Raw genomic sequence first — 22,120 nt, forward strand, 5'->3', positions numbered from 1 at the left:
GTTCTTAGAAGACCCTAAGGTAATAAGAATAAAGTGCCACCATGCCTTCAGCTTCCTCAGATGGCTCAGAAAAGAAGTGATATATATGGTGTATGTGTGCACATGCGTGCGTGCACACATCTCTCTCTCTGTGTGTGTGTGTGTGTGTGTGTGTGTGTGTGTGTGTGTGTATAAATAGATTCAGTCCTGCCAGGTGGGTCTATCTAGTCTGTGGGGGAGAGGCTCCCAGTGACAGAACTGGATCCCACAGGAGCCTGTGCAAGTTGTACCAGTCTTTCTGCCTGTTAAGCATGGCCCCAGAGAACCTCCCTGATGCAGGGCTGTGTAGACTCAAGCCTGGCTCAAGCACTTGGGACCACTTACATAAGGAGGAACCTGAGCCTGAGAGAGACAGAGGCCCTTCTGTCCTCCAGCAGCAGCTCCCCAGGCTGGTGCCAGGTTCTCAGACACAAACCAGCATATAGACCACAAAAACCTATTTTCTCTAGTTTGGGGTCCTAAATGTTTCGGTCCTTGTCAAAAGGGACTTCCAACATACTGGGAAGGCAAAGCAAGGAGTGTCAGAGCAGGTGCCAAGAGGCAGCAGGCAGTGTGAGGAGGGTGCCAGATGACTATGGAAAGAACTGACGTCTGTGACTCCAGAGACACCTAAGGATTGAGGAGGATAGCCATTCTGGGTCTTCAAGACAGAAGTCCACATTGACAGCAGGGTCATTCCAGAGCTCCCAGGCCATGGGCTTTCCACTATGCTGTGCAGTTATGGTTGACCCTCTTCAGGGCACACACAGTGCAACTTCCCAATGTGTATACTCTGTTGTGAACTTCTCAGAAGTCTTAACTGCAGCAGGAGATAAGGCCATGTCTCCCTCTTCATTGCTAAGAAGGCTGTTAATCACTGGGTGAATCCCACTTCCCTAGGCAGCTGGCCAGACTCAGCCTAGGTAACCACATGGTCTCCAGACTGCCGTGTACACCTGCTGCAGTCAGTGGGCAATTAGAGAACAGAGGCTGGTGGGGCTAAGTCAAAGTAAAACATGGATTATAGTAATTCATTACATGCTCTGTGACCTCTATCGAAATATACCCCTTATCAACACTGGGCCTTAGTTGCTTAATCATTCCTGATTACAGCATTTTGATTTTTTTTTTCCTGCAGAATCATATAAGCAACCTTAGGTTAACTGTCCAATGCTATCAGGATTAAACATAATTCAGACAAAAGAGAAATAAATACCTACAGAAGCATAGGCTCCACTTCTTTTAAATTACACAGCACATCTCACTGCATCTTTGAACGGGCGCTGGGAGGCATGCATGATGTCAGTGGGGAGTAAGAAAGCTTAAGGTCTGAAGTTTAATCAAGTTTAGGACACACACACCTAGAGCCAAAAGGCAGAGCCAGGGTCCAGGCCTGGGAGGAAGAATATGCTTTGTTTAGAGGCCAGTTGTCCTTTTCTGACTATTTGTCACTGTCCTTTCCAAGGACACTGGGCTAGCCAGAATGAACTGGTCCTTGGACATGGATGAGCGAAGACTGTCACCAAGTCAGTGTTTCAGAGAATGACACATTGAAAAAAAAAGAAAAAGAAAAAGAATTTGTGGGGCTGGTGAGATGGCTCAGCGGCTAAGAACACTGGCTGTTCTTCCAGAGGTCATGAGTTCAATTCCCAGTAACCACATGGTGGCTTACAACCATATACTGGAGGGATCTGATGCCCTCTTCAGGCAGGCAGATATATATGCAGCAGAGGACTCATGCATTAAATAAAATTAAAAAAAAAAAAAGATAAAAAAAAAAAGAATTTGTGCTATTAGCTTTCAAATGTGTTTTTTAAAGCCCCTCACCCCCACCCCCAAACTAAAAGTTATGTGCATTTGTTTGCGTATGTAACAAGAGGGCAGCAAATGAAATGACAGTGAGCTTGTGGACCAGAAGCCTGCTGGGCATTTTTAATGTTTTGGTGTTATATGTTGTTTCTACTTCCTGGGGCTTGTCTTTTTCTTTTTTAATTCAAAGTTTTGGGGCTTGTCTTAATATCCCTGTGAACACCTAGAGCTATAAATATCCATGGATATTCTGTCATGGATCACTACTGAAGGTCAAAGGCTGAGGCAGGGATAGAGGGATTCCCCAGTATCTATAAAAGCATAAGTTAATTATGTCATCACCATTTACTAAACTGTCCCTAACTTAAAAGGACCTAGATGCTCATCTAGTAGACTGACCGAGTCAGAAACTATGTGAAATGTGATCCCATTTTGGGTGTTTGATTTTATGTAGGAAAAAAATGGAGCCATATGGATTTCATTCAGTCCAGGGCTGCTGCAGGCCTTCCTCCTAACAGACTTCGGGCTGAGCTGTCTCCATTTGTAAGTAAGGATAAGCAGACAGAGATAGGGATACCTGCCCACGGTCAACTAAGAAATAAGGAGCAAACTGGGACTTGAACTAAGTACGTGACTGCTTAAAATATTCTGATGGTTGTTGTGGCAGCCTGATGCTTGGGAGGTGAAGGCAGGCGGATCTCTGAGTTCAAGGGCAGCCTGGTCTACAGAGTATAAGTTCCAGGACAGCCAGAGCTATGTACAGAGTCTATGTCTCTAAAAAACAAAGCAAATCAGAACAAAATAAAAAATTACAAAAAACGTTCTAATGAAGTTAAGTTGCTCCATCTCTCTGTAGGGCATTTCTATAGTGCATGAATCTAGCTAAGAAATACATCATTTGGGTGGTGTTTTTGTGTGTGTTTTTCAAGACTAGGTTTCTCTGCATAGCCCTGGCTGTTCTAGACCTTGCTCTGTAGATCAGGCTAGCCTTGAATTCACAGAGGTTTGCCTCCTGAGCACTGGGATTAAAGGCGTGCACCAGCACCACCCGAGAACACATCATTTTTATAGTCAGAAACACATACGGTAAAATGCTCTTTGGAAGGAAGGTAACCATACTCACATGCTGATCGAAAAGGAAGGCTGATCTTGCCCTGGATGCTGCTGATGGCGACAATGTGGCCTTGCTTTCTTTCCACCAAGGAGGGTAGGAGTGCTGAGGGGACAGGGTGGAAAGTTAGCCTCTCTCAGTCACTATGCTTGGTGCTGCTGGAGGAGACCTAGAGTTTTCCATGGAGAACCATGGGGGGATGGAGGGTGGTGTGTTGGGAAGAATAGAACATAAACAGCAGAGTCCCCTGGTCCAACTAGGAGCTGGGCCTCTGACCTGAAGTCTGTTCATCAAATTATTGCCCTCAGTGGGATGCAGGTACCCTGGAGCAGAAATGCAAAGCTGCACCAATGAGACGGCACTGATGTGAGGGTCCAAAACAGATACAGTACAAACATAAACCCAGAAAAGGCCAATCACCCAAAATCTAATGACCACACCTACTACAGGGGGCAGAATGGAAAGGAACAGGCAGTGTCTCACTACAAAGATGCAAGCAAGATAAACAGGCATTCTAATGACTAATGCTCACATCTCTGACCCCAAGATGCCTACCTTTTGTTAGAGCAACAGGGCCAAAATAGTTTATTTCCATCACCTTCCGGTCCACGTCCACTATGGTATCACTAATGGCACCACGGTAGCTGACCCCAGCATTATTGATGAGAACGTCCACATAGCCGAAGCACCGTAGGATCTCAGCTGCTGCTGCAGCAATAGTACCAGGATTTGTGAGGTCGAAGGTCACCACAAAGGGTTGGTGTGTCTGTCCCTGGTTAAATACAAAACACAAAATGCGCCTTTTGACTGACAGCCATATTCCTACTCTTCAGAGTTTTGGAACTTTCCCACTTGGCACAAATGTTATAGGCTGTGCACCCCTTATATGTGGCAGCATACGAAGTCCCTGCCACTGCTGTTCACATCTGGTCTGGGCAACTTCTCTCCTAGACTGAAGGTGACTGCTATACACCACAGGCTCTTTTAACCTTTAACAGCTAGACTGTGAGCCCCACAGGCTAGGATCATGTGTGATGTAAACTTGTATAGTGCATTACCATGGGTTATTAATAATAGCTGCCTTTGCTGCTCCACACCGTTCATCATGATGCCACTCAAGTTGTCAATGCACAGGCCTGGTCCATCCTGGATTGTTCCTTCCATTCATCTGTTCATGAAATGTTATTCGTGGATTCCTGGGATGCCTAGCACTGGGACACAGCAAAAAGGAGGCCAGATACGGCTCCTGATCCAGTCTGGAGGGGCAGGCATTTAACCTCTATGATCACAAAGAATACTGCAAAGCACCAGATGCTAGAGAAACCCACCCAGCACAGTTCTGCTGTGCAGCTTGGTGAGAACAGGAAGTGAGGGAGAGGCAGAGAAGAGGACAGAACAGGAAGCTCCAGGAACCCTGTGAAGTGACTTGAAGCTCTGGGTTATCTGACCGTAACCTCTAAGAGCATACTTTGCTGATAAATCACAGCTACAAGCAGTGGACTGCAGCCACCACAACCTGGCAGGCAACTATGGGAAAGGCAGTCCATATTTCTGGTGCAGTTTGTGGAACGGAAGGTAGGCAAGGAGGACCTTAGCTTCCAAATATTGCTGACCTGCTGTTCATTCCTGAGGTGGGGCATGGAGCCAGGCAGCTCTGTTTCAATTGCTACCACTAAAAGAGCTGCCAGGAAACTGCTTTGGAGTATCAAAATTATAAGTAAGTCTCCGGCAGGGCAGTGGTGACACACACCTTTAGTCCCAGTACTTAGAGGCAGAGGCAGGAGGATCTCTGTGAGTTGGAGACCAGCCTGGTCTACAGAACAAGTTCCAGGACATCCAGGGCTACATGGAGAATCCCTGTCTTAAAAAACCAAACGAACCAAATAAATAGATCTCTGAAAAGAATCCCCAGAAAGCTGAGATGCTAGATTTAATACATAAAGACATTAAAACAACTATCTCTGCAATGCTGAAAGAATGAAGGAAGACTCAGGCAAAACAGGAAATGGATGGATTAAAAAGAAGTATTTCAATTAAGGGAAAAGTTATAAAAAGAAACTGTAGAGCTAAAAGGTACAGTAAATGAAGTCATAAAGACAATAGAGTTTAAAAGCAGGTGAGGAGGGGCTAGAGAGATGGCTCCGTGGTTAAGAGCACTGGCTGCTCTTGCAGAGGACCCAAGTTCAATTCCCAGCACCCATACAACAGCTCATGACTGTCTGCAACTCCAGTTCCAGGGAATCTGACACCCTTACACAGAAAACATGCAGGCAAAACACCAATGCACATAAAATAAAAATAAAAAAATTATTTTTTAAAAAGCGGGTGAGGAAAGAGGAAGAAATCCTTGAACACAAACCAGAATCATCAGAATCATTTAAATTAGCAAATCTAAAGAAAAAAGAAAAGTATATTCAAAGAAGAACCTAAGAAATCTAAGGTATTCCATCAAGCAAGCTAACTTAAGAAGTGTAGAGCTCTGAGAAGTATTTAAATGTGTAATAGCCAATCAAAGACATGTGTCACCACATCTAAGTTCCACACAACTAGAGCAGTGGTTCTCAACCTTGGGGCATCAAAGGACGCTGTCACAAAAGTCACCTAAGACCATCAGAAAACACGGGTATTTATATTATGATTCATAACAGTAGCAAAATTACAGTTATGAAGTAGCAATGAAAATAATTTGTTGGTTGGGGGTCAGCACAACATGAGGAACTATTAAAATGTCTCAGCATTAGAAAGCTGAGAACCACTGAACTAGATAAACTAGTGACCCACACTGCAATTATTTATAATCAAAACATCAAAAGACAAAAGAAGTCTTAGGAACAACAACAAAAACAACTCTTCACATAAGTGTCCTTGGTATGAACCCCATGGTTCATCAGAAACCTTGAATGCTAAAAGAAGCAGGTTGATATATTCAAAAGTTATTTAAAAGAAAAAAGAAAAAAATCTAAACAGCATATAGTATAACAGCCCTTCAAAAGTAAAGGAGAGATTAAGACATTCCCAGATAATAGCTGAAGAAGTCAGTCCCTCAGGGCTGAAATGACAAGAAGTCAGACAGTAACTCAAACCCATAAGAAAGGGCCAAAATGAGGCTGAGTTGACAGAGTGTTTGACCAGTAGTGGCCGGTGGCAATATAGGGGTATAAAGTGTGCTTGGAGCCTGCTGCTTGCTAATACAATGTGATCACTTGGATGGATGGATGGATGGATGGATGGATGGATGGATGGATGGATGGATGGATGGGCAGATGGATGCCAGCAGCTCAGCAGTCCTGGAGTAGGCTACTGTGGCATAGGCCACAGCAGTTCTTCCCTCCTCCCTTACAGAATCCTTGTTGTAGGCTCACCTGAGAAGAACCAGCAAGTTCACAGGTGAGCTCCTCAAGGGCCTTCACATTTCTTCCACAGAGGATCAGTTTAGCCCCTGCAGCGTGAAAGACTCTGGCACATTCTAAGAGAAAAAAATAAATAAAATAACTCTGAGAGTTGAAATTATCCAGGGTCATTTTTTTCCTCTAGGCAGCTCAGTTCAAAGTCACTCAACCCTGCACAAGGCCAGCTTCTCACAGACTTGACATGTTAGTGTAGAGCAGTGTGGAGCTGGGAGTTAAAATGAGCTCAGCATAGGCTTTGCATCAAGAGGTGTGACACACATCTATAAGGCAGAGAAAGGCAGGAAGGTGGACAGGCCTGTAGTACAATGTTCAAGCTTGCCACAGTGTTCCTAAATAACCCTAAGCAACCCTGTGGGCATCAACTCTCCTGCAGTTGAAGAAGCCCAGCAAGCCTAAGTTTGAGACCAGCAGGCAGGAAACCTGCCCTGATAAGCAACCCACTTCCACAAGTGGTGCCAGCTGTCCTGTGGCTGTGGTCCCTGGACCAGTGTTCCAGCACTACCAACGCTGCTCCCCGGACCACTGATACAACTGGCAGGTATACATTCACAATTCTTTTAAAAATCAGAGAGGCTGGGGGCCCTCCAGGACTCCTGGACCCAAAGGATAGGAGCTGGAGGCAAGGAATGGTATATAAAACACTTGAGAGGCCATGGAAGGTGACGCTGGGCCTAAGGTCTTGCTGGCTGAGAAATTCAGGCAGCAAAATTAAGTAGGGGCAAACTGGAGAGTGCCTCTTGCTGCTTGTTTACTGTCCCCAAACATGTCTAGTGTAGCTAACTCCCAGTGCCCTGACAGAGGACAGCCCAGTGCTTCAGAGAATGGACTTGAGCTAGGTCTGTGGGCAACTCTAGATTTCCTGTGCTTATGGGTTTTATAATAGTCACTTAAGTTACAATATGTTTCTCCCTTCCCATTCTTACTACAAATAATACCTAAAATAAGCAGAGGGAACTGGGGTTGAATACCTTAAAGTAGGTAATTACTTCACGGGTAAAGCACTATGAAGTATTTTTAATACCTGTCTTTGATACTTGAATCTTTTTCTGATTTTTTTGTCTCTGGTTGTTTTTGTTTTTTTGTTTTGTTTTGTTTTTTTTTGGTTTTTTGAGACAGGGTTTCTCTGTGTAGTCCTGGCTGTCCTGGAACTAACTCTGTAGACCAGGCTGGGCTAGAACTCAGAAATCCGCCTGCCTCTTTGTCTCTGTTTTTTATTTTCAAACATGATCTCATGTATCCTAGTAGCCTAGTCTGGCTTTCAGACTCACCATGATGGCCTTGAACTCTTGGTCCTCCTGCCTCTATCATCAAAGTGTTAGGATACAGGCATGCACCACCTTGCCTTGCATGCACCTTGGCTAATACTTTAACATTTCCAAATTGATCTTCAAAAGTGTTCTACAAACTAACAAGCTGGCATAAGTGTAAATGAACCAGACCACTGAATGTGTCTTCTCAGGATACATGAGCCCCAGACTAACCACAGATCTCAGAACCAAATCTTAGAGGCTCAGGTGGTATAGTGGCTTCTGAGGTCCCATGGCTCACAGATGGGACAAGCCTGCCTTGCAGGGCAGTTCAACCTCTGAAAGCCATCACCAAAGGGTTAACAAGAAATATGGCTGTCATTTGTTTTCCTGAGAAGGGGCAGGGTCAAAGGGCTATGCAGTGTACATTGTTACGAACAACCCTTCCCTCACACAAGAGTCAGACAGAAGGCAGAAGAAACACAGTGACCTTTATAAAGGAGAGAAGTGCTCCGTCAACTGAGCAGCTCATGGGACAGAGAGGTACCTCGGTACCCTGTGGCTGTTCCTTCAGCCTCCTGCACAGCATTCCCCAGCACATCGGGCCAGCACCCCTCACATGGGTTTCTGGAAGGAGGTGCTAGGGAGACTGCACTATGCTTTCAGGGCTGCTGTCATTTCTGAAGGAAGTCTAGCAGTGCCATTCACTGGGCTCATCCGCAGGAAGGGCAGATGAGTAGAGAACAGAACCACTTATACCCATCCCTGGGAGATCTCCAAAGCAGACAGCAAAGGTCCCCAGTGCAGGCGGGTAGGGACTATGCACAGACTAGCAGCCAGCATACCTGAGGCTAGACCTGTTCAGCTGGCTTCCTAATCATCCTACAGGTCAGGAGCTTGGGCCCTGCTGGTTTCCTTGTCCTGTCCTGACCAAAAGTGAGGAGTCATACTGGTGTATAGACAGCTTCTAGAAAATGATCTCCTAGATTCCATATGAGCTTCTCTTCCTAGAGATGCCTAAAAGGGAGGAAATTTTAACTGGGATAAGGAGTGATGGAAGTGAGAACAGGGTGGAAGGATTCCACTCCCACTTCTTGAAAAAGCTGATCCAAGGAGGCAGGAGGGCCGAGGGAAGAGGCCGACCGATACCTATGGCTGCACACAGTCCTCAGCACTGCTGATTTGCCTGGGCTGTAAATCATGCCTCAGGCTGACAGAAAGTGGCATCTAGAACATTCTGGACTTTTAGTTCTACAAGAACTTTAAATGTTCCTTTAGAACTTTTTGTTCTACAAGGACAAGGTCATGTGGCTTAAATACACAAAACAGAAGACAAACTTTGAGATCAGTCTGTCTGAAAAGTCATTCTGTAATCCTGTCACAGCAGGAAGGACCACATGGATGCTCCTCCTAGCGGATGCTAGTGGACAGCAGCCTAGACTGGCATCATAGGGGTGTCGATCTCTGAGGTGACCACCTAAGACTCTATCCCACCACTTGGATGGGTTCCTGGTAAGGCCTTAAGTGGGGCAGACTGTAAGCACACTCACTGAAGCACAGAAAAGCACAACGTACACTGTGCTCACATGGGCTTTCCTCAACCACATTTTGTTTCCTTAGAGAGGCCTGGTATTGAGAGAGCAAGTTCAGATAATAAAGACACTGTCCTGCATGCCCTCATGTCCTATGCCCGCAGCGCACCATTCCAATGTAGCCAGCTGTCACTTTACAATTTAAAATTTGTTCTTCTCGAGCTAGGCGTGGTATGGTGACACATGCCTGGAATCTCAACACCAGGATAGCAGAGGCCAGAGGACCATCACAAGTTCAAGGCCAACCTGCTCTGCTCTATACAGCAGGTTCTTAGCCAGCCAGGGCTTCACAGTAAGACCCTGTCTGGAAAAAGTGAAAAATAAACAATAAACAACTGTCCCTCGTTGCAGAGATCTAAGCAGCTGCTAACCAGCCTATTTATAGTAGCTGGGTAAGGTCAGAGGCCTGACCAATGGCATAGGGCCTGGCATAGCTGTGCTTTAAAAAGTCCAAAGCGCCAACAGCAGACACTGCGTCACCCTCAGAGACCTTGCCTACCAGCATAGTGTCAGGGCACAAGGGAGCCCAAGGCCTCTCCAGCTCTCCTGGCACATTACAGACCTGCCTGCTCCTTTGTGCTCCTTTTCCCAGGTTTCTGCCCTGACTTGCCGGTGCGTCTGTGATACCCGTATGACCCGCACATTCCTCCCCAGCAGTGGCTTTAGGATCGAGTCAAACCTGGGTTTGGCTCTTGGCTCTGCAGCTGCCGCAGCAAGTCCTAGATCTAGTCACGGTGCCTCGTGAGGGCACTATGAGCATGCTGGTAACTGTCCCTCCCCACCACACCTGTTAGGAACGCACTGCTGAGGGAGCACTGTACTGAGGCAAGAGTTGCAGCCCAGGGCTCAAGCGTCCTCCCTGGGATAACACTGGAGCCACAGGGAGCCGCTATGCTGTGCAAAGAAAAGACTGAAGAAAGAGGGCAGGACGCTCTACGTGGCAGATCTGACGTGAGCCTCCATCTGGGCTGCGGGAGTCAGTGACAGAGCTCCTGCAAAGGAAAGGGCTGAGATTGCATCCAGCACACTTTGCCTGAGCCTCAGAGGGATCACTGATGGGCAATGACACTGAGCTGGAAGGCCTGGGTGAGGGAAGCAGGGCCTTCATGGATCTGACCTCTGACCCTGCCAAGTCCCTGATGGGGAAGAGTTAAAGAAAGAAAGCCAGTGTCAAGCCCCCAAAACAACGGCCAGTGTATCAACCAAACCCAGGAGAGGGTCAAAACACCTTTTCACCTATTTCTCCATATCTGAAAATCCCTCTTTCAACAAGCAGCTGAGCTGAGGAAAGCTAGTACTTTTCCAAGGGTAACCTCTTCACTTGCTCTCATCCCCCCACACAGACTTTTTCATTGCTCACATGCCCTTTTCCAACTGGACCACGGACAGGCCCTTCTGCATGGCCAGTGATGCCTGTGAAGCCTGCTGATTCCACTCTGGGCACCACAGACCCCATGACTTACCTCTGCCGAGTCCTGAGGTGGCACCTGTAACTACCACTACAGCATTCCTCAGATAAGCCTTTGAGCGGATCCGCTGTAGCAGCCGGAAGAGGCTGAAAATCCCCAGGCAGCCAAATAGCAGGGGCAGGATGGTTGTCTGGGTGACCAAGTCCATGACCCTCTCCTTCAGCATAGCCTTCCTGGAAGAACCAAACCAAATCACTAGGGACCAAGTAGGAGAACTGGGGATTAGCTAAAGCTCCTTCTCTAAGTTAGCAGATGCCATTCCTGCCTTTCCATACAATGAACTAGGGCCAGGAGGGGAGAGGACTGATGTCAACTAAATCAAGGACTTGGGGAAATTTTCTTCTCACTACAGTCCCAGCTCCTTGTACCAGGCAAGTCTCAGCTCAGAACAACCCTGCCTTGTCCACATGGCTGATCACTTCCCAGACAACAGGAAGGTGGGTGGGTGGGGCCCCTGCTCAGGGAAGGACATCAGATCTTAGCATCTGGGACAAGGACCGGAAACCACTCCGCATTCCCTCTCATGGGTCTCTAAAGACCACAGCCATCAGAGTCTCAGCTGCATTTCAAAGGTGGATCTGAGCCACAGCTGCACCCACAGCCACAAGGGCAAAGCATCAGGAGTGACTCAGAGGCTCCAGAAACTTACAGACCCTAAACGTGGTTCAGCACCAATGCAGAGCCCTGAAGAACCATCTAGCCTGGTGGGTACAACGTCCACCGCTCACTTCCAACTTAGGCCTCTGACCTCTTCACTCAGGTCTGTTAACAGGAAGGATGAATTCTCTTTGTACATGATCTCAGTCTTCAGAAAGTCACTTCACAACAAATTCTTTTAGACCTCAGGAATGCTGGGTTTTACCACATGAAAAAAACTCACTAAATAAATAGGATTCAATGAAGTTTACATTTTGTACCTGCATAATTAAACTAACAAACAGGACAAAATTTGTCACATACACAAAAAAAGTCTCATGTGTGTAACAGAAAATGTCTCAAGGTCAGTGCTGCAGCAAGCAGGTAGACAGGCACCAAGCTGCCCCATCCAGCGGGGCAGGAAAAGAGCAGAGCTTCTCAGCAAGAGCCCCAGGGAAAAGGGAAAGCTCACAGTGCTTCATCATGAAGCTTCATTAAGCTTGAGCCAACCACCTATGACATGAAAAGAGAAAAGGCCTGCACACTCCTAGGATTCCTCACCACATCTCAGGCCAGACTTGGGCAGTCTGAATAAGACTTGGTTCTTGGCTGAGTAATTGGTAGAACCATTTGGAGTGAATTACTGGGGGAGGTGTGTCAGCGAGGGCCTACTTATGGATCAAGATGTGAGATCTCAGCTGTTCCTGCTGCCAAATTCTAGGCCTTTTGAACCTCAAGCCCAATTAAATACTTTCTTTTGAAAGTTGCTTTGGTCACGGTGCTTTGTCCCAGTATAGTTACTAACACTGAAGCTGGTAGGAGGGAGTGGGCTGCTGCTGTGAACTCCCTCACTGTGTCCTGTTTTGGAGATATGTGGAAAACTTTGGGATGTCAGAGTAGGAAAGCAGTTGAACATTGTAAACAGAGCTTAGTGCGCCATCCTAGTCAAAGCTTGGAAGACAGTAGCAGTGCTGAGAGCTACTGCCCAGCTCAAGGATCTTCAGAAGGGAATGACACTCACAGCTGGACTAAAGACCATTCTTGGGATATTTTGGCAGATAACATGGCTTAAGAATTTATCTAAGGTGGTTGAGTTCAAAGCCAGCCTTTTCTACAGAGTTCCAGGACAGCCAGAACTACACAGAGAAACCCTGTCTCGACAAAAAAAAAAAAAAAAAAAAAAAAGGAAGGAAGGAAGGAAGGAAGGAAGGAAGGAAGGAAAAGAATTTGCCTAAGGCTAAATTAAAAACTAATGGACAGCTTTCTTTGGTGGAGGAGATTTACAGGCAATCTAACATTGACTCTGTCCTGCCTGCCATTCTTAGTAACTACACTTATGCAGGTCTACAATAAAAAAAGAGCAAGAGCAGGAAACAGAAAATGTACAGTGTGAAGAGAAAAAGAACAAAGAAATGAAATGTAGGAGTCAAGAGCTGTGCTGAAAGGGATGAGGAAATCCAGGAAGCCTGCTCTGGGTAAAAGGAGGGGTGTCCTCAGACCAAGACCCCACCCACCTGAACTTCCATCTTGTGAAAAGAGGAGGCCTGGGGAATTTTCTATTCCTAAAAAGTAACAAAGGAAGCAGTGGTAGTACACACCTTTAATTCCAGCACTCAGGAGGCAGAGAGGTAGGTGGATCTCTGAGTTCTGGGCCAGTCTGGTCTATACAGTGAGGGTCAGGCCAGCCAGGGCGGGCTACACAGAGAAGCTCTGTCTCAAAAAGTCAAAAGTCAGAGAGAGAGAGAGATGGGGGCAGGGAATAAAGAAAGAAAAAGAGAAAAAAAGAAAGAGTAAAAGAGCAACAAAGGAAAAGCTTCAACTGCAGGGGGCCAGGCTCCACCCCAAGCAGTCAGCTAGACGTGGCAGTGTCATCCATGTAGATTTGGCTTGAATCCTGGAGAATACACCAGCAAAGGGGCTATGGCACCTTCCTCTGCAATAAAGGACATGCTGAAGCCAGGCATGTGGCAGAAGAGTCCTGACAGGCCATCATGTGAAGCCATGAAGGCGAAGCCTCCTACACTGGAGATCCTAAAATGTTAGAGATGCCAGCATCATGAGCCATCTGTGAAGGACAGATGCGCCCAGGGAGTGCGGTCAGCCCGAGAGAGAGAAGCGTACTGCAAGCAGCAAAGCCAGAAGTGTGGAGGCATCCAAGCCCTTTGACATCAGACACAGAGCTATAGGATTGAGTTTGCCCTGCTGGGTTTCCATCTTGCTTTGGCCTAGTGTTTCCTCACTGTGCCCCTATTCCTCTTTTTTTATTTTATAGGAGGTTACAATGAAGAGATTAATCAATCTCTTATCTTGAGTCTCAGAAGAGACTTTGGACTTTTAAACTACTGAGGCACTGAGCCCAATCCTTGAAGTTGGATTAAATGCATCTTGTATTAAGTTATGGCTACAAGCCTATGGTGCCAGGGAGTAGAACGTGGAGGCTTGAATGAGAATGGCCTCCATAGACTCATGTTTGTGGAACTGTTTGGGCAAGATTAGCCACAGCCTTGTCAGGAAGGTGTGTCACTGGGGCAGGCTTTGAGGTTTCAAAAGACTTGTGTTGTTCCCCGTGTTTGTTCTGTTTCCTACTGCAGATGGAGATGCAAACACTGTTCCTGCTGCCATGCCTTTGCTCTGCCATCATGGGCTCTGTTCTCTGGAACTGTAAGCCCAATTAAAATGCTTTCCTTTATAAGTTGCCTTGGTCATGTTTTGTCACAGCACTAAAGGTGGTCTCAATGAACAAACATTGTGCAGGACTAAGAGGACCCATCCTCAGCCCATGCCTCAGTCTGTGAGGAGTGTCCACTGCTGCACTCATTCAGTCTGTCAAGCCATGTCAGAGGCAGACACACAATAAATTAAACATCAGGGCCAACTCTCCACACTAACTCAGTATAACCATCATGGGAAAAAACATTCACAGAGTAAGCCATTTTACTGATGAACTAGGCTCAATTATGACATAATCTTCCTAAATAGGTGAAAATGCTCATACAGTCTGCGCTGGATATTCCTCCATAAAATCCAGTTGTAAGACATTTTCTTAATTAGTGATTTATGGGGGAAGAGTCCAGTGCATTGTGGGTGATGCCAACCCTGGGCAAGTGTTCCTGGGTTCTATAAGAAAGCACGCTGAGCAAGCCAGGGGAAACGGGCCAGTAAGGAGCACCCCTCCATGCTCTTTGCATCAGCTCCTGCCTCCAGGTTCCTGCCCTGACTTCCTTCAATGATGGGCTATCATGTGGACGTGTAACCCAAATAAACCCTTTCTTCCCCAAGTTGCTTTTGGTCATGGTATTTCATCACAGTGATAATAACCCTAACTAAGAAACGTTCATTTTTCCAATATTCAAATACCCATTCTACACTGCAGTACACATAAGCACACCTATGAGCCCCCAGGCTACTTAAACCTTCCAGGCTTCTCTGAAAGGGCTGAATAAACAGGCCAAGAAAGATACATATGGGTAATCCTACTGAAAAGTTGAAGAGAATTTTGTGTCAGGCAGTCATATTTCCAGATTAGGAAATAAATCTTCTATACAAAGCAAGGTCAAAGATAAGCCTGTTTTCTTTCAAAATGGCATACAAGAGGGCTTTTATTAATTTATAAAGTATGCATTTTTCATCCAAATGCTTATTAGTTTCTAGTTCAGGGTGTGGCCAAAACACGGACCAAGAAGGCAAGAGTGACAGTATACAAAGGAGTCAGATCCCAGCACTCAGGAGGCAGAGGCAGTGGGATCTCTGTGAGTCTGAAGCCAGCCTGGTCTACATAGTGAGAGACTGTCTCAAAAACCAAAAAACAAAAAGAAAAACCCCAACCCAACCCAACAACAGTATAGGAGTGGGGGACTTACTCTGCTCACATTTTCCAGATATCAACTGGTAGGAAAGGGGATAGACTCTTCCCAGGGCTATCTGACAATAGCGGGGAGCAGGTCAGGAAACAGGGAGAAGAGACTCAAGAAGGCTCCCTGGACAGGAAGTGCAGAGCACAGATCTTCCAGAATGAGGATGTGTCACCTACCTGCCAGTGAGGGACCTAAGGCCTGATCTTGCACTAATGAGCTGTATAAATTGGCCGAAGAAAATGACAGAGACAAAGTGCTCACAGGCTAAGGCTACCTGCTTGTATTTTCACACACTATGAGATTAGTAAATTCTAGACCGACAGTAAGCACACCTGGGCAACCCCTTTAAAGTGCTCCTCAGGCCAGGCAGCCAGAGTGAGCTCTCACATGCAGCTGCTCTCTTTCTCTTCCACCAAGAGGTGTTGTGGCAATAGCTTCAAGAATACTTAGATATAAAACGGTGTCACCCGTAATGCTATTACTCCTATCAATTACTTTGGCCAAAGTTCATCATTGTAAGTCAGAGATGGAATCTGTTCCCAAGACTCCTTTATATTCTCTCTCTCTCTCTCTCTCTCTCTCTCTCTCTCTCTCTCTCTCTCTCTCTCTCTCTCTTTTAGTTTTTTCGAGACAGGGTTTCTCTGTGTAGCCCTGGCTGTCCTGGAACTCACTCTGACCAGGCTGGCCTGAACTCAGAAATCCACCTGCCTCTGCCTCTGCCTCCCAAGTGCTGGGATTAAAGGCATGTGCCACCACTGCCCGGCAACTCCTTTATTCTCTAAAGCAACGTTTTAAAACTCAAATCATTGGTAAAAACAGACAGTTGTAATCTCATTAGAAACTGCACAGAAATTAAACATCTAAATCTGAAAATCACAAGACAGGTCCTAAGAAATCTCCAGGGCATAGGGAGGAATTGGTCCAGGTCTGTAAAGAGGAAATCATGCAATACTGAGACACATGACAAGCAAACTGAGCCAAAGGGCAGGCAGGGCTCCATTGTAAGACTAAAATTGGTCTGAAGAAATCTGACAATTCCTATCTATTTGTCAAAAGTCTGAGCAGGGCCAGTTACAACAATGCACAGTTGTAATGCTAGCACTCAGGGCAAAAGCGAAAAAAATGGCCAGTAAGCACCAGACCAGAAAGTCAGAGACGAGGAAGTGGGAAGGGAGGGACACCAAGACCACTGGCCCATTCTTCAACCCCAACTCTGGTTAAAAATTAGCAACTAGAGAGCCCACCTGCTCTGCACCATCTGAAGTGAGAGAACCACCTGCTCTTCGGTCCCAGCTCCTAGCCACCGTTGACAACGAGTACTCAGAGACTTTGGCCTCAACCCCAAGTCGCCTCTACAAGATCAGGGAGTCAGCGGTGCGTGGCCTCACACCCAGTCTCCTCCCAACTTTGTTTATAAAACACAGCCAGCCAAAAAAAAAAAAAAAAAAAAAAGTCAAAAAACAAAGCCTGACATCTAGCCGGGCAGTGGTGGTGGCACGCCTTTAATCCCAGCGCTTGGGAGGCAGAGGCAGGTGATTTCTGAGTTCAAGGCCAGCCTGGTCTACAGAGTGAGTTCCAGGACAGCCAGAGCTACACAGAGAAACCCTGTCTCGAAAAAAAAAAAAAAAAAAATCATAAAACACAGCCAGGTCTGTGTAACTGACCAGCACAGCCCTCACAGCTGCTGCTGGTCTCTCTCCCTATGACTCTCTTTCTTTTCTCTCCGTAGCCTCCTGGTTGCCTGCCCTCCAGTCCAGTCAAAAGGCTGCAGTTATCTGTACGACTATCTTTAACCCTCTCTTTTTAGTCTCCCTTTCACAAAACTCCTACAGCTCAGCCCTGCCTCTATTCTGTCTACCACTCCTCCTGCGTATACCCCTGCTGTATATACTCTACATGGCAGCCTGTTACTGGCCACTGATCTCCTTGTGACGATAACCAGCATACTTGTACACACAGCACTGCTGCTGTCCCTTCACTCTCTAAAGCATTCAATGCTTAAGGAAGGAATGACGCTCGTATTGGCAACTGGCACTCCATTTTCATGGCGGGCTTACTGTGGACTACCAGTCTGAGGCTAGAGCCTGGTGCCCTGCACAAGTATAAAAGAAAAGCATCACCTCACCCTACAACAGTCTGTCCTGAACACTAAAGTAGAATGGCAAGCTGAAATAAAAACTGCACATAAGGGGTGGAATCTGCCCTAGAGAAAGTGTATCAAATGCAGCAAAGCCAGAAGGGCAAAGCCATCTGTGGCTGTTTGAATGAAAATGGACCCCATAGGCTCACAGATTTGAATAGCTGGTCACCACTCCTATTTGAAAGGATTAGGAAGTTTGACCTCATTGGAGGAAGTGTGTCACTGAGGGTGGACTTTGAGGTTTCAAAAAGTCCATTCCAAGCCCAGAGTCTCTCTTCCTGCCCCTGCAGATCCAGATGTAGAAGTCTGAACTACTTCTCCACCCTGTCTGCCTGCATGCCACTATTCTTCCCGCCATGATGATAACAGTCCAAGCCTCTGAAACTGTAAGCAAACCCCGATTAAGCGCTTTCTTTCATACAAGTTGGTGTTGTCATGGTGTCTCTTCACAGCAGTGGAAGAGAATAACTAAGAAGGAAGGAGCAGGTTATTTCTGTGATGGGCCTGACCGTGCTGCTTCTTGGTGGAATGTGGAGTTTGAGTTAGGAAAGCAGATGAAAACTTGTATTAAGTGGACTCGTGAGCCATGCAAGTAGCAAAAGCATGGAAGACAATGGTGCTGAGAGCATGGAGGTTTCAGGACAGACTATTATTAAGTGGTCTGGACACCTGTTCTTGTGATACTTTGATGTCAAATGATGTTGCGTCTCAGCCCTTGTCCAAAAAGTCTGGCTGAAGCAGAACTGAAGAGTTTTTGATTAATATCATTAATAGGAGATTTCAAGGCAATGCAGTATTGGCTGTCACCTGGTGGTTATTATCGATCACGCTCAGCAGATCTATAATGAAAGGGAGCAAGCTGAGCAAGGAAAAATTTAAAATGTACACTTTGAGGAGAAAAGGAGCACCAGGAAATGTAATGGAGATAAAAAAAATTTAAAGAAAAGTCTGATGCTGAGAGAGGTAACACCAGGGCAAGATCCCACCCAGTAACCTACTAATTTATAAAAAGGAATTACAGGAATTTTTATTTTATGTATATGAGCACATGGCAGCTGTCTTCAGACCCATCAGAAGAGGGCATCAGATCCCATTATTGATGGCTATGAGCCACCATGTGGTTACTGGGATTTGAACTCAGGACCTCTGGAAGAGCAGTCAGTGCTCTTAATCACTAAGCCATCTCTCCAGACCTATGAAAAGGTATTAAAGAAAAGCTTGAGCAGTGACAGACACCATCAAAACCAAAAAGCTGGTGAAAATGTATTTGAACAAAGAGGCCAAGTTCCAGTCCCAGAAGTTAGCAGTACTGGCCACATGCTTCTGGCTTTAGAGTCAAGAATACAAGAAAGGAGCCGGCGGTGGTGGCACACGCCTTTGATCCCAGCACTTGGGAGGCAGAGGCAGGCGGATTTCTGAGTTCGAGGCCAGCCTGGTCTACAGAGTGAGTTCCAGGACAGCCAGGGCTACACAGAGAAACCCTATCTCTAAAAAACAAACAACAAACAAACAAAACCCCAAAACCAAACAAACAAAAGAAAGAAAGAAAGGGATCATGGAATCTCCCAAGCCTAAGGAAAGATGCTGAGGCATGTGTCAGAAGTGTACCTGCATGGTGTACCTGCATGGAGGCCCAGAGAAGCTATTGTGTGAAGCTTTGAAGCTGAAGCCTGGACTGCACTGAAGATCCCAGGATGCTGGAGATGCTGAGGTCACTGTATACCTCACAAGGGGAGCTGCTAACAGGGTTAGAGAGATACACTGCAGTCAACAAAGCTGAAAGGACTGGAGATCTGAAGAGCACTTTGACAGCAAACCTGGGAGATTCAGGATTAGGAGTGTTCAATCTTGCTCTCATGCAGTGCATCCTCACTCTTCTCTTTTCTCCCTTCTGGAATAGTAGTGTGTATCTTTTGCCCTTGTATGTTGGAAGTGTGCAATCTGCTTTTATATTTTGATTTTACAGGGGTTACAGTTAAGAGACTGCCTTTAGTCTCAAGAGACTTTGGAATTTAAGATTTAATTACTTATTTATTTTATGTACATAAATACACTGTTGCTGTCTTCAGACACACCAGAAGAGGGCTTTGGATCCCATTACAGATGGTTGTGAGCTACCATGCGGTTGCCGGGAATTGAACTCAGGACCTCTGGAAGGGCAGTCAATACTCTTAACCCACTGAGCCATCTCTCCAGCCCTGAAGCTTTGGTCTTAAACAGTGTTGAGACTGTGATAGACTATGGGAACTTTTGAAGTTGGACTAACTACATTTTGCATTATGATACATGGCTATAGGCTTATTGGGGCCAAGGAGTAGAACATGGTGGTTTGAAATGTCTGTCACAGGTTCACAGATCTGAATACTTGGTCACCAGAGTGGTACTATTTGAAAGGATTAGGAAGTGTGGCGTTGTTGGAGGAAGTATGTCACTGAGGGTGACTCTGAGATTTCAAATAGCCCATTCTTAGCCCAGAGTGTCTCTTGCTGCTGCCTGGGGATCCAGATGTAGAACTCAACTACTTTTCTAGCACCATGTCTGTCTGCACATCAAGCTAGGATGAACAAAGGACTGCCATCTGCTCTGCCCCTGACTGATATAAGAACACCAACAACAGGTGTCTCTTTGCCCACTGCCAGGGGTTGAGACTCTGGACTTTTAAACAGTATTGAGACAGTGAAAGACTATGAGGACTTTTGCAGTTGCACTAAATGCATTTTGTATTATGATATGGCTCCAAGCCTATGGGGCCAGGGAGCAGAATGTTATGGGTTGAATGAGAATGGCGTGTATTGCCGGGTGGTGGCAGCCCACTCCTTTAATCCCAGCACTTGGGAGGCAGAGGCAAGCGGATTTCTGAGTTCGAGGCCAGCCTGGTCTACAGAGTGAGTTCCAGGATAGCCAGGACTACACAGAGAAACCCTGTCTCGAAAAACAAAACAAAACAAAACAAAACAAACAAACAAACAAACAAACAAAAAAAACCCAGCAAAATGACAGGATGCAAAGATACACCTTTCAAGAATAACTGAATGTTAACTGTCAATTCTCATATGAAGATGCAAACCCACATATTGGATTAGAAAACAGAATCTAGGGCTGGAGAGATGGCTCAGTGGTTAACAGTACTGACTGTTCTTACAGAGGTCCTGAGTTCAATTCCCAGCAACCACATGGGCTCACAACTATCTGTAATGGGATCCGATGCCCTCTTCTGGTGTGTCTGAAGGGAGCAACAGTATAATCGTGTGTGTGTGTGTGTGTGTGTGTGTGTGTGTGTGTATGAGAAAGAGAGAGAGAGAGAGAGAGAGAGAGAGAGAGAGAGAGAAGAAAACAGAATCCTTCCTTTTGTTGCCCCTAAGAAACATACTTCATATCAAGAACAGACAGTATCCTAGAGTAAAAGATAGAACTCTAGTTACTTTCCTGTTGCTATAATAAACACCATGACCCTATGAAACTTAGGGAAAGAAAGGGTTTTTCAGGCTACACTTACAGATAATAGTCTGAAGGAAGTCAGAGCAGGAACTGAAAGTAGGAACCTAGAACAGCTACCAGGCAGGAAGGCTACTTACTGGATCCCTCTGAGTCTCTCTTGGGTACATGTCCAGCTAGCTTTCGTATATAGCCCAGACCTACCTAGTGACACCCACAGTAATGGTCCCACTTCCACATCAATTAGTAGTCATGACAATTCCCTACAGTCTTGCCCACAGGCCAATCTGACCAAAGCAATTCTGCTATTGAGATGCTCCCCCTAGATGACAGGGGATGTCAAGTTGACACCTGAAGCGATAACTAGAACAGATGGGGAAGATCATCTTCCAAAGAAATGCAACCAAAACCAAGCAGGTGCCGCTATTCTGATATCTGATAAATAGACTACAAATCATATCCAGTCAGAAGAGGTAAGAACGGTCACTTCATATTGCTCAAGGCAGCAATATATCAAGGGAAAAATATAGTTCTAAATATATAAACCAACTGATTAATCCCAATACACTAACAGTCAGTGACTTTAAAACCTCCACTCTCATCATTAGACAGAGTAACCCAACAAAACATAAACAGTGAAACAATATAATTAAATGGCACCATAAATCAAATGAACCTAACAGACATCCACAGGACATTTTACCCAACACACAATTTTTCTCAGTAGCTTATGGACCTTTCTCTAAAATATATTACTTATTTGGATACAAAGCAGTTCACAACAAATACCAAAAAACTGAAAGAATTCTTTTATTCTACCTGACTACACTGGGATAATCAGGGGCTGAGAGATGGCTCAGCAGTTAAGAGCATTTACTGCTCTTGCAGAAGACCCAGCTTCAGTTTTCAGCACCCACCTGATGCTCACAACTCTAGTTCCAAGGGATCTTATATTCTCTTCTGACTCCCACAGACTCCTGAATGTATGTAGAGCACATAAAATAAATATTTTTAAAAAGACTATAAATCAGTAGCAAGAGAAATTATAGAAAACAGACAAACTAGTAGAGATTAAACAACACACTATTCTTGGAAAGCAGAGGCAGGCAGAACTCTGTGTGTTTCAGGCTTGCCTGGCTTCATGGAAGCTAGCAGGGCTACACAGGGAGACCTAACCTACACAAATAAATCAAAATGAAAAGAAAAAACACTCTTGAAAGATGAGTCACTGAAGAAAGCTAGAAGGAAATCAGAATATTCTTACAAGTGAACAAAAATAAAGACATATCCTCTTCTGGTTTTTATGAGCACCTGCACATACACACACAGTAAGTATACACACACACACATACACGTACACATATACAGTAAAAACACACATATTTACATATACATACAG

General features: G+C 45.6%; 1 protein-coding gene across 9 annotated transcripts in view; it reads right to left on the reverse strand.

Annotated features, from left to right (window-relative positions):
* Positions 1 to 22,120, reverse strand: part of Dhrs7b (dehydrogenase/reductase 7B) — a 33,578-nt gene that overhangs the window by 2,667 nt on the left and 8,791 nt on the right. For 8 of the 9 annotated variants that reach the window (XM_034505268.2, XM_034505267.2, XM_076936705.1 and 5 more), the window contains 4 exons: positions 10,651 to 10,829; positions 6,301 to 6,404; positions 3,494 to 3,710; positions 2,951 to 3,043 (listed from right to left, as the gene is read on the reverse strand). In XM_034505268.2, coding sequence (XP_034361159.1) covers positions 2,951 to 3,043; positions 3,494 to 3,710; positions 6,301 to 6,404; positions 10,651 to 10,829 — 593 coding nt within the window. Of the gene's footprint in view, positions 1 to 2,950; positions 3,044 to 3,493; positions 3,711 to 6,300; positions 6,405 to 10,650; positions 10,830 to 16,390; positions 16,535 to 22,120 lie in introns of those variants that run through there. The other variant, XM_034505272.2, reaches the window with a different exon arrangement.

Source organism: Arvicanthis niloticus, chromosome 6 (assembly GCF_011762505.2).
Source record: "Arvicanthis niloticus isolate mArvNil1 chromosome 6, mArvNil1.pat.X, whole genome shotgun sequence".
In the NCBI taxonomy this organism is placed as follows: Eukaryota; Metazoa; Chordata; class Mammalia; order Rodentia; family Muridae; genus Arvicanthis; species Arvicanthis niloticus.